Source organism: Miniopterus natalensis, chromosome 4 (genome assembly GCF_054644295.1).
Source record: "Miniopterus natalensis isolate mMinNat1 chromosome 4, mMinNat1.hap1, whole genome shotgun sequence".
Taxonomy (NCBI): domain Eukaryota; kingdom Metazoa; phylum Chordata; class Mammalia; order Chiroptera; family Miniopteridae; genus Miniopterus; species Miniopterus natalensis.
Genome location: NC_142084.1, coordinates 99,708,598 through 99,720,958, shown reverse-complemented (window position 1 = coordinate 99,720,958; position 12,361 = coordinate 99,708,598). Strand labels below are relative to the sequence as shown.

The following is a 12,361-nucleotide window of genomic DNA, read 5'->3' as shown; positions in this document are numbered from 1 at the left end:
GCCTCCTCCCCTGTGGACACTCGAGCTCCTGGTGCGGCCCCACCTGCCACAGCGCAGCTGACCCCAGGGCCGCAAGGGAGACCTGGGGACAGGCGCTGCCGGGCGAGTCCCGGCCGCCCACCTCCCGGGGCCCACGCCCTGGCTGCGTGTCTGCTCTGGGCTCCGGCAGGAGCCCCCAGGGCAGCGTCCAGGGTCCACTGCAGCGCCTGGGGGACAGTCCCGGGGGCGCCCTGCGCGCGGGGGCACGAGCAGGGGGCTCGGGCTGCGCTGCCCCACCCCGCCCGGGGAGTCCTCCGGCCAATCCCTGGACAAGTGGCCGCGGCCGCCCAGGAGCAAGGCCCGGGAGGCGCCGCCGGAGACGGGCGCGGGGCTGGTGTCCGGCCAGCGGGGCGCCCGTTCTCATCGCGCCCACGTGCGCGCGGGGCGTCCTCCCGCTGCGGGGGGCGCAGGGTGACCGGGCCATGACGTCACCGCCAGGCGGGGGGCGCGCGCCCCCCCGCCCCACCCCCACCCCACGCGCAGAGGCCCGCGGGCCAGCTTCCCCGCCTCTCCCGGGGCCGGTCGGGGCCGCGGTTTCCTCTTTTCCGCTGAGCCCGAGGTTTCGCAAGGCGGCGGCGGCCCGCGCGTGACGGCGACACGGAGCCGGGGGGAGGGGGCGACACGGCCCGGCCCGCGCGGTCGGTCCCGCAGGTGCGCTCGGGCGCCGCGCCCCACCCGGGGCCCGCGCAGCGCCGCCGCCCCCCGCCCCCCGGCCCCGCCGCCCCGCGCCCCGGCCTGGCGCCCCCCGCGCCCCGCGCCGGCCCCGCCCGAGGGCGCCCCGGCCCCGCCGCCCCGCCGCCCCCGCCGCCCGCACCTACCCGGCGCGCCGCAGTCGGCGCAGCGCGCGTTCCCGGGCCGCCGCAGCAGCTCCAGCACCGCGCGCGGCCGCTCCGAGGCCATGGCGGCGCCGCGGGGCCCGGCGTCCGCGTCAGGGGCCCCCGCCGCCCGCCCGCCGCCCCTGCGCCATCGGGCCGCCCAGCCGGGCGCGGGCTCCGCGCTCCCGCCGCTCCTGCCGCCGCCGCCGCCGCCCAGCGTGTGCGGGGCCCGGGCGCGCTCGGCGTCTGCCCGGCGCGGCCCGCGGGCGGCCCCCAGCGGCGCGGGCGGGCGGGCGGCCTCCCCGGCACCCCGGGCGCACCAGCGCTCCCGCCCCAGGCGCCAACCTGGACGGCCGCCCGATGCCCACCCCACCCGAGCCCCAGCCCCGCTCGCTCTGCGCAAAGGCACCAGCCGCCGCGGCGGGGAGCTGCGGGAGCCACATGGCTGCCGGCGGGGGGCGTCCGTGCGGGCACCGGGCACCGGGCACCGGGCACGGGCAGCACCCGCCCGCCCACCGCGCGCCTCCCCGCAGCGCCTTCCGCCCCCGCGCACGCGGGGCGCTGTCGAAGGCGGGCCGGGTGCCCAGCGCCGGCCCGGGGCTCCCCCACCGGGCCCTGGGAGGAGACGCCCCGGGACAAGGCCCAGTGCTGGGGCGCTCAGGGTGCATAGGGGCCTCCACCCTCCGCGCACAGCAGGGACAGGCCGGTGGGCCCAGTGCCCTGGGGGAAGCCCCCTGCGCCAGAGACTCAAGCTGGAAGGTGGCATGGGGGGGTGACAGGCTGTCCCCGTGCGGTTTTCCAATTACATCTTCTTCAGTGACGAATGTGACGACACCGTTTAAACCACCGTGCTGACCGGCTCTTTCAAGCCAGAACTTGCCCCTGCGGCCGGCCAGTTTGGTCAGCAAGGTGTTTAAAGTCACTTAAATTAATATAAGTGCAGTCACGTGCTGTCCCGTGACCGGTCAGCAACGTTGGGACAGAAACACGTGTATCCTTACAACCGGCCGGCAAGGTGTTTATTAAGAACAAGTTGAAACAACCGAATTGAAAAGTCACTCTCACCCACCACCCGTCCCGGATTTCCTGAGCCACCGGCTGCTAACAGCCCTTCAGCGCCCTCCCGGAGCGGCCCACGGCCTGGTACCGCGGGGGGCGCCCTGTGCCTTCCAGGTGCTCCGAAGGCGGCCACTCGGCAGAGACCCGGTGGAGAGGGCCCAGCCCGAGGCCCAGCTGCCCATCAGGCCCAGCTGCTGGCGCCCTCCCAGCTCGGGCAGGAGGCCTCAGGTGATGAAGCCTCCGCCACCTCCTGCCGAGAACCTGGCTGAGCACAGCCAGTCCCAGGGCCAAGGGACCGGTCACCAGAAAACGCAGTTGTTTACGCTTAGCTTGGGGTGGCTTGCAACTCAGGGCAGGCTGGCACAGGGTGGTCTCTGGAACCCTGGCCCCATGGTGCCCAAGTGCCTCAGGACAGAGCGCTGGCCCCCAGGACAAGCCCTCCCCCCACTCCCACAGCCCCCTCCCGTCTCCAGTGCTGTCTCCTGGGGATTCCGGCTCCAGTCCTGTCCTTCGCCGCCTCTGCCCCTGGGCACCCTGGACAGGGAGGCCTTGGCCGCCAGGTGAGCGGGGCACCTGGTCCTGCTGATGTGAACCTGGTGTTGCCCATGGGGGGCGGAGGCAAGGGGCGTTGGTGAGCCTCAGGGGGACACCCTGGCGTGTCGGGAAGATCTGGAGTCTTAGGGACGCTCAGCCCTGGTCCCACCTTCGGCCCCCGCCTTGGTCAGGGGCGCGCTCCCCTCCAGGTGACCCTCCGCAGCGCTGCAGTTTCCGCTGCCGGCCAGCAGGGGCCGCGAGGCCACCACGTTCCGTCCGGGGCGCGGGGGGGGGGGTGGGGGGGGTGGGGGGGGGTGGGGAGGCGGCGCCCGGACGGCACCTTCCGCGGCTGTGACCGCCAGCGGACGCCTGGAGGAGGCCCTCCCCGGCCCCGCCCCGCCCCGCCCCGCCCAGCCCCGCCCAGCCCCGCCCGGCCCCACCCGGCCCCGCCCCGCCCCGCCCCACCCGGCCCCGCCCCGCCCCGCCCCGCCCAGCCCCGCCCGGCCCCGCCCGGCCCCGCCCCGCCCCGCCCAGCCCCACCCGGCCCCGCCCCGCCCAGCCCCGCCCGGCCCCGCCCCGCCCCGCCCCGCCCAGCCCCGCCCAGCCCCACCCGGCCCCGCCCGGCCCCGCCCAGCCCCGCCCAGCCCCGCCCAGCCCCACCCGGCCCCGCCCGGCCCCGCCCAGCCGGTCCTCAGGGCAGCGCCCCCTGCTCAGCCCTGCTCGTCCCGGAGCCGGGCGGGGACCTGGGAACACGGTCTCCGGGCCCTGCAGCCCCCTCTCCGAGGCATCAGCCACTGGGGCAGGGCCAGGGAGCGAGCAGATGCGGGCACCACAGGGGACGCCCCAGGTGCTGACCCTGCGCAGGTCCCAGCCTGGTGGCACCTGGTGCTCTGGTTAAGAAACTCTCCTGACTCTGGTGGCCGAACACCAGCGAGACCCACCTGCAGGGCTTGGGTGGGCCACCGTCCTGCCGTCCCCTCCCCAGGCCCCCAACAGGTCCCTCAGCGTCAGGAGGGACCCTGAGCATTCCTGCTGAAGCTGGGGGCGTGGGCCAGGCCCCAGCATTCTAGATCAGCCCCCAACAGGAGCACATGCGCCCCACAAACCCCACACCTTAGAATGCCCAGAGGAGTGTGGTGGCTCCGCCACGGGGGTGTCCCCTAAGTAAGGTAAAGGGGTGGGCAGTGTCCTGCCAGGCCTCCCGCAGGAAGACTGACCTCAGAGAGCCCAGGCCAGCAGGTCGGCCCTGTCCAGCAGGCGCCCCACTGTACTGTGTGTGACACACAGCTGTGAAATGCGAATCCCCTCCTCCGGGGGGGCTGGAGACTCAGAGTTTTATCCCCAGCGTCATGACAGAGCCTCGTGCTCCCGGCTCGTTGGGCGGCTCTCAATGTCTCGGCCACGGTGAACCGCTGCCTCCTCACCGGGGTGGCATCTCACGAGAGGACGGATTCTGGGCTCCAGGTGGGCGGTGGGCCACTGATGGGCTGTGACCAGGCTCCCCGCTTCCTCAGGGGGACACGAGAGCTGACGACATGGCCTCCCCAGGGAGCCCCTTCAGCCTGCGGCCGCCAGCATGGGCCACGCCGCATTCCAACCCAGAAACCAGGGAAAATAAACTGGGCTGTATTTATGGACAACATAAAACTACAACCGCAGGCACATCATTTATAGATGATATAAAATTACCAGTAAACACAGTGACCCTTTTTAAACTAATGACTTCATTGTTTCTATAAAAACAAGACGTGCTTGTTATGAAATAGTTGTAAAGAAAACTGCAAGGAGGGCCGCACAGTCTGCGAGGCCGTCCCGGGCGGGCGTCGTGAACATCACTGTGCAGGACATGGGACCTCTCCCGTCCACACCGACCGGGAGCCTTCTAGGCGGACAGACACTGCGAGACCGGGACCGCGTCACGCACGCAGTGGCGGGTTCCAACCTGTCCTCGCCGTCACTGCCAACAAGCAAGTGCCACAGGTTCCGGAACGCGAGACGCCATCCATGCGCCCCGACCCGACGTGACTTGTGTGGGCCAGGCGGAGGAGGGCCCAGACCTGACCATGCTGCCGACTCCCCTCCTGCCTCAGGACACTTGGAGAACGTCCTGGAGACTCGGTGGCTTTTACCAGCATTGCTGGTTTATGACGACAGGTGTACAAGAGACACAACATGCGGTCTTTACATAACCAGGGGTTTGCTGCCAAAACACCTGCTGGCAGCTTTGGGAGGAGCGGGCAGGACGTCTGGCTCCCCAGCGTCCATTTTTAGCAGCTCAGGCCTAGAAAACCCAGGCAGGGTCCGGAAGCTGCCGACTGCCCCCCACGGGCTTCCAGGCTGCCCCTCGTCCGCCTCCCCTCCCAGCTCCGAGGCCCAGTGTGGCCGCATCGCCCCCGCTTCAAGTTCACTGGGTGTTTCAGATGAGAAGTTACTCAATGTCTGTAGGAAGTTCAACTGCAAAGAGTTTAATGCAAACTTTTTTTCATTTTGAAATAATTTCAGACTTCCAAGAAGTTGCAAAAATAGTTCACATGTCCAGTTCTCCACACGGCATCCTATGCATCCCCTTGGTAATGGACCTGCGCCTGCCCGTGTCCCGCCTGGTCCAGGGCTGCGGGGCCTCCCTTCTGGGACAGCCGTTTGTCACGAGGACCTGTCACTTCTGAGTGCTGGGCTTCATCACTTCGCACAAGGCTAGACTGAGGTTATGCGCTTTTGGGAAGAAAGCCAGAGGTGACCCATGCCCTCTTAGGGCATCAGGTCAGAGCGAGCCGGGGGAGCCTCACTCTGGGGTGACCACTCGGCTACGGTGACCACCGTGGTCCCCATCACTCCCTCTGTAGTCACTAAGTGCCTGAGGGCAGGTACCCCAGCCGAGGCCAGCATCCCATCCACACCACACTCCACCCAACTCCACACCCATGCTGCTCCTCTTGGCACCCATTCCTGCTGCAGCGCTTGCCCAGGGTGACCAGTCCCCATTGGTCCCTCGACACTGGTCAGCGCTGTAGGAGCTGTCCCGCCTCCCCCCACACTGACACACTCGTTCAATTATTCACACCAGCGTGGACCCCTGGGCAGTGGCCTATTCTAGGGCTGTAACCCAGCACAATCCCTGTTGCCGCTCACACTGTCCCAGCCCCAGCCGTCGGGAGCCTCTCTCTCCGTTCCTCCTGCTCCCTGGACAACCCCATCCCTTTCAACATCTCCTTGGTTTCTGACTTGATCGTCCAGGCTCGTCTTGCACTCCCTGGCCCTGGAGCCGGCCCTTCTTCCAGGAGCCGTCCTTTTGTGTGCCTGGCTGCTGGGCCTCGCTGCTTCCAGGCCCCGGTGCTCAGAGCTGAGATGTCTGCATGTAGGCGCACACTCGCACACATGTACAGCACATGCACACACACACACGCACCCGTGTCTATCTCTGTACCCAGCTGGCATGCGGAGTCAGCAGACCAGCCTTTTCTATCTGAGAACAGTCCCAGGGCTGCTGCTCATGTGAAAACACATTCACTAGAGTAAAAATCCTGGCCTTGTCTCTAGCTCTAGTCAGTTTCTGCCTCCCAGGCTCTGGTGAGGTTAAAGTGCGCATCGTAACTTGGCGGGAGCTCTGTTTAGGGTCCCCCATGTCCTGGCTTAGTTTTGAGCGTGTGAGACATGATTATGGTCCAGTCAGAACTGAACCACAGGCTGGTGACCAATCACCTTAGTTCCGGATTTGTCCGTCCGAGTTTCTCTTTTGTACAAACATTCCTACAGTTTTTTACATCTCTTTCTAACATACTATAGACACTCTTGGGTCCTGCATTTTTATTGTTTAAAAAAAAAAAAAAGAGAGAAAACCACTTTGCTAGAGAACAATTTTCTGAAATTCACGAACATCCAGTGTCACAAGAAGAGGCCCCCACATTACAGGGCCCTCGGTCATCACCGTCACAGGCCTCCCCAGGGACCCCGTCACACATGGATTTAAAGTCAGAACTTAACACTCTTGAGGGAAATGAGAATCTAAAGGAAGGATAATTTCCCCAAATAACCCGGGAGGCTCAGAGGATTAGCTGCTTCCTAGCTGTGGGCAACACCCAAGGTGTTCTGCGGGCATGCGGACGCCCCTTTCTCAGTCACACCACCCAGAAATGACCATCGGGGTGACAGGTCAGCACACAGCTCTGTCCCAGATGACCAGCTGGGGTCTCCCAGGAACATTTAGCGTCTGTTTGCTTTTCCATCCATCAAATCTCCAAACCCCAGCTTTTCCAGTGGTTCCTGTGCCATCAGTTGCCTAAAAGAAAGATGGACAGACAGGTGTCAAGGCAACGGAGGAATGAAGACCACTGTCCAGGCTGACTGGCTACCATCCCACCTAAACATGCTGCAGACCTGGGTCCCCCCAGCCTCCCACTGTATCTTTCAGGCCACACAGGCGCCTGCTGAGCCCCGGAGGCCCTCCTGCCTCCTGCTCACACTCCCAGGAAAGGGTGGGGGTCTGTGTTCTGTTTTACCTGGGGAGTGGGGGACAGCAGCTTTCAGAGGCCCCCCACTCACCTCCCAGACATGCCACTTCCCCACCACGACCCCCCCACCTTCCAGCACTGAGCACATGCAGCCCCACAACCCTGGCAGGTGAGCTGCCCCCAGGTACACTGGACACCTAGGAACACCTGCGAGGCTCAGACACAATTCTGAAGGTCCTGTGGCCCGTGCACACTTCTGCAGACACAACAGCCCAGGAAACAGCCTGTTCCCCAAGTTCCCCCAGCTCTCTACAGCCGTCCGCATTTGGAAAACTAACCGTAACCGCTTCATACAGCCAGGAAGTCTGGGGCTTGCTTCCAAAGACTTGAGCAGGGGAGACACAAATGGAAGGGGGCAGGGAGGTGAAAGAAGAATGAAGAAATGTTGGCAATTACTGATGCTGGGGGACCAGGGCAGGGGCTCACTGGGCTGTTCTCTTTACTCCTGTGTGTGCTGGACAGTCTCCATTACAAAAAGCCAGAATCCACTTAAAAATACGTCTATGGCCTAGCCAGCGTGGCTCAGCAGTTGAGCATTGACCTATGATCCAGGAGGTCACAGGTTCAATTCCTGGTCAGGGCACATGCCCAGGTTGTGGGCTCGATCCCTAGTAGGGAGCGTGCAGGAGGCAGCCGATCAATGACTCTCTCTCATTGATGTTTCTGTCTCTCTCCTTCTCTCTGAAATCAATAAAGGTATATTTTTTTAAAAAGTCTACAAAGATTAAGTTATTTGTCTGTGTCCCCAAAAGGGCTGGACAAGCAGGATGGTCCACCTGGACAGCAGCCTGTTTCTGGCACCAGTGCCCCTGGGGTGGTGTGTGGGTGAGCCCATGCCTTGTTCTGTGTGCCTGGAACTGGGGTCGGGCCAGAAGGCGCAGACTTCTCCATCTGCACAGACTGTTGGTGCAGCAGGACCCAGCACTGACGCAGGCAGGGCCCTCGGGCAGCCAGCATTTGGCAGGAACAGAAACACATGCACGAGGAAAACCAAACAGAAACCCAGCAAACACGAGGCTGAGGCACCAACTTTACAAAGCTCAGGAGATGGTGGGTCCTCTCCTGTCTGGAGGGTCAGGAAGTATGGCTGCTGGTTTGACCCACAAGCTGGACATGGGCAACTAGAGGCTCCCCACCCCTCCCCTGTGCTTGGAATACCTGCTCCACTTGCCTTCCCACCACTAGAGGCTGCCCAGGGACACAGCCCTGAGACAGAAATGGGGTGATGAGACCACATGGCCGGGGTGCACTCACTGACCCCCATCACGGCCCCCTGTGCATATGGCTGATCTGTGTTAAGGCCTCCTGAACAAGTAACTGAGCCCCGTCAAGGTCCCCTGTGCATGTGGCTGACCCGTCAAGGCCTCCACATAAACTTTTCAGATTCTGGAAGGAGGGTGTGGGAAACCCTTGTCCACCACCCAAGACAAGCCTGGTAGGTAAGCTCCTTGCTTATTACACCTGCCACCTACCAATGTGGACCTGTCTGCAGGCTCTTCACTGGTTTCAGATTACAACCGGGAAGGGCCGCAGCAGGAAGTTTCATGGGAGAGGTGAGAGTGGGGCCTGGCAGGGGCCTGTGGCTGGGAACAGGGTGGGGTGGTAGGGAGGTCGAGATCCTGGGAACCTGCGGCAACAAAGCACAGAACTTAAAGGGCAGCTGAAAAGCCAAGGTGGACTGAGGCTCAGACAGCAGGGGCCACGTAGCCTCCGAACTCTGGATGCTGGCCGGGAGGTGTCCCCGACCTGGTGGTGAGCGGTCCTACGTAGGAGTAAGAACGCATCCAGGGCTCTGAGGGACAGGTCAACAAAACCCAGAGGTCTGTCATATAACCCTCAGGAAAACATCCTCAGAATGGCAAACCTGGGCCAGCACAGTTTAGGCTGGCAGCAGGTTAAAGTAATTCCAGAGCAGTGGGGCTCCCAAGACACACAAGTCAGGCCGACAGTCACAAATCCTCACCACATCTTGGTGAAGAGAGCACCTGGCCATCAGCTCTCAAAATTTCGGTCTGCCACTTTGCTGTGGTTGGGGGAACAAGGACCCCCGATGGCATCCTCGTCCCTGAAGCCCATGAGCGCCACCTCAGCGAGCAGAGGGGGCACAGCTGATTCTGGGGTGAGGAGGTTACTCTGGATTATCCAGTGAACCCAACCTAATGACACGGTCCCTTAAAGTCAAGACCCTCTGCTGGCCCTGGTTAGAGAGAAGATGGTCAGGAGGAGGGACCAAAGGTCAGCACTGTGGTTGTGTCTACCTGAGCTCTGCTGAATTGGGGCGAAGCCGGGAAGCCATTCACCTTTCACGTTTCTTAAGTAGCCTATTGTCTTCCCATCACCTGTCACATTCCAAATGACCAAACAACACAGTGGGTATCTGTGCAATCTGCAAAGGGGATGCAAGTCCCCGCGCCCACAACCTTTGTCTTTTCACTCGACAGCACTTGTATGATCCTGAAACCTGAATGACTGCACCCACCCAGGTCTGCAGAGAATTACTGGGAGGAATGCTGCCTGTGTAACATGACCCTGCCAGGAAAGGCTCCCCTTGGGTCCCAGGTCTTGGGGGAGCAGACCGTGTGCTGCAAGGGCCTCTGGGAAAGCAGCGTCCAGGGCCCTGGGCAGTGTGCTCAGTGGTCAGAACGTTGGCCAGTACACCAGAAGGTGGCGAGTTCAATTTCTGGTCAAGGGCACGTACATACCTGGATTGCAGGCCTGATCTGAGCCCCTACGGGAGGCAACCAATTGATGTGTCTCTCGCATTGATGTTTCTTTTCTCTCTCTCCACTCCCCTAAAAATTAATGGGGAAAAATATTCTCGGGTGAGGGCATGGCTCAGCGGTTGAGCATTGACCTAGGATCCAGGAGATCGCTGTTTGATTCCCCGTCAGGGCACAGGCCCAGGTTGCGGGCTCGATCCCCAGGGGGGTGTGTGGGAGGCGGCTGATCGCTGTCATCACTGATGTTTCTCTCTCCCTCTCCCTTCCTCTCTCTGAAGTCAATAAAGACACATTTAAAACATAAAATAAAACACAAGGTAGCAGGCATTTTTTAAAGAAAAAGAAAGCAGCCCAGCCAGGCGTAGCTCAGCGGTTGAGCGTCGACCTAGGATCCAGGTGATCTGGGTTCGATTCCCAGTTCGATTCCCGGTCAGGGCACATGCCCCGGTTGCCGGCTGCAGCTGATCATGACTCTCTCATCATTGGTGTTCCTCTCTCTAAAATCAATAAAGTTATATATTTTTTTAAAAAAGCAGTTTTCCATTGAGACAGGAGGTGGGGGTTTGGAAGGGGCATGGGGCGTGGCCAGAGGCCGGGAGGCGGGGCCCTGGGGGCGGAGTCGCGGGAGGGGCGGGGCCGTCGCGGGGCGGGGCCCGCGGGCGGGGGCGGGGCCGGGGGCGGGGCCTGGCGGGGCGCCCGCGGCACTCGCCTGTCCATCCGGCACTCCAGGTAGTCCTTGGACGCGTGTCTGCACCGCGCGCTCTCGAAGCTGTTCTCGCGCAGACACTTCATGAACTTCTCCTGGAAGCTCCTGCACTCGCCTGGGCGGGAGGGACGGCAGCACTGCGTCTGCGTCTGCGCGGCTCGCGGCCGCGCCCGCCCCCGCGGCCCGGGCTGTGCCTGCGGGGCCCCCCGTAAAACGCCGGGCACAACAGCCCCCGAACTCCTCCCGAGGCCTGGGCTTCCACGGGCGCCAGCTCAGCAAACCGCAGGCCGCGGAACCCGGGAAGTGACTCATGGACTTGACATCTCGCGAGAACGGCCCGAGACACCCCCTCTCCCCCCCCGCTCACCGAAGTGGTCCAGCGGGAAGCTGCCCTTGTCCGGGGGCCGCGGCTGGAAGCTCTTGGACCCGAAGTTCATGGCCGTCGACATGATGGCGGCGCCGGAGCCTCTGAGAGCGACGCGCGCGCTGCGCAGGCCGACCAGCCGACCAGCCGAGCGCCGAGCGCGCCGAGCCCAGGCCACGCCCCTCCCGCGCGGCCACGCCCATCTCGGCCACGCCCATCTCGGCCACGCCCCTCCCCGCCAAGCTCCCTGCCAAGCTCCCCGCCGCCGGCTCTGAAAGGCCCTGACCCCGCGTGGGATCCCGTTCGCTCTGCCCGGCCCTGTCCAGCCCCAGCCCCTCTGACCCCTCACAGCAACCCAGTGGCGGAGGAAACGAGCCCAGAGAGGTTCCGCAACTTGCCCAAGGACACACAGCTTCTGTCCACACCAGCCCCAGGGCAGGCTACAGGCACATCTGGCAGCCTGGGGGGTCTCTGTGTCCAGCTATCCTGGGCGCCCAGGACCGGATCATGGCGCTCACCTGCTGAGAAACACAGTCAAGGAGGGAGTATGAGCTTCCCGGGGCAGCAAGGTCAGCGTGCCAGCAGGGCTGGTTCCTTCTGCGACGCCTGCCCCCCTTTCTAGTGGTTTGCAGCCGACCCTTGGCGGCCCTGGGATTGTAGACCCATCACCCATCTCTGCCTCCATCGTCCTCTGGCTTCTCCCAGTGGGCGTGTCTGTGTCCAGATTTCCCGCCAACCGTTGGCTTAGGGCCCACCCTGGACCCAATTTCCAAGGCATTGGGAATTTCATGGGGACAAGTGAGTCACGAAGATGCAAGCCCCTGGCTGTCATTCCTTGTTGCTGAGACAATAACAACAGTGAGAGGGCTCAGTGGGGACCCCAGCTCTCCCCCCAGCCCTGAACCCTGGACACCCCTACTCTGTGCCTCTATTTTTCATCCAGACGATGGGGAGGGGGGTCACTGCCTCCCCACACAGCCAGCCGCCTGCATTCTGCCAAGAGCTCTGTCCACCTGATTACCAGTCACTGAGCACCAGGGTCCTCGGTAGCACAGAACTCATCCACTGGCCCCTCGACACATTTTCCTACCCCCAGGTCCATGACCTGGCAACTCTACTTCTAATGTCAGGAGGAGAAGCCACCTCCAAATGCCAAGGGGCTTCCAGAGAGGTGCCTGCCAGCAGGCCCCAATGGCCCAGCCTCAGGGCCTGCCCCCTCCTCAAGGCCGGGCTTGGGTGACCCCCACTCCAGGAGGCTCCACCCACCTCATTGGGTCCCCGCAGCAGTGACCACTGCAGGATCTGGTGCCTGAGAGCGTGAGTTTTGTGTGCGGGGCCAGCGCACAGCCAGCACCCTGAGTTGGTGGACACAGAGGGGGCACCCGGTGTTGTTGGGCTGCAGGCAGGGGCTCGGCAGGGACAGCCCATGGCTGCTGGAAACCCCTTCCAGTCGCAGGGGCCTTGATCGGCCTGGGGCTCTGGGCCCACTTCAAACTACAGAAGAAAAATTGGACCTTGTTTTTGTCACATAAACTACGGTTGTACAGGGCCGGAGCCAGGGCCACACACAGTTACTCATTAATGGCTTCCAGGGCTGTGAACAATAGTGGCTTTAT

General features: G+C 63.4%; 1 protein-coding gene across 1 annotated transcript; it reads right to left on the bottom strand.

The window, feature by feature from the left end:
* Positions 1-6,236: 6,236 nt before the first annotated feature.
* Positions 6,237-10,855, bottom strand: COX19 (cytochrome c oxidase assembly factor COX19). Its single transcript, XM_087817048.1, has 3 exons — positions 10,749-10,855; positions 10,385-10,496; positions 6,237-6,723 (listed from the first exon to the last, which is right to left on the bottom strand). Exons 1-3 carry the CDS (start codon positions 10,828-10,830, stop codon positions 6,648-6,650), a joined length of 270 nt encoding a protein of 89 aa, XP_087673174.1. The 5' UTR covers positions 10,831-10,855; the 3' UTR covers positions 6,237-6,647.
* Between the last annotated feature and the right edge of the window lie 1,506 nt (positions 10,856-12,361).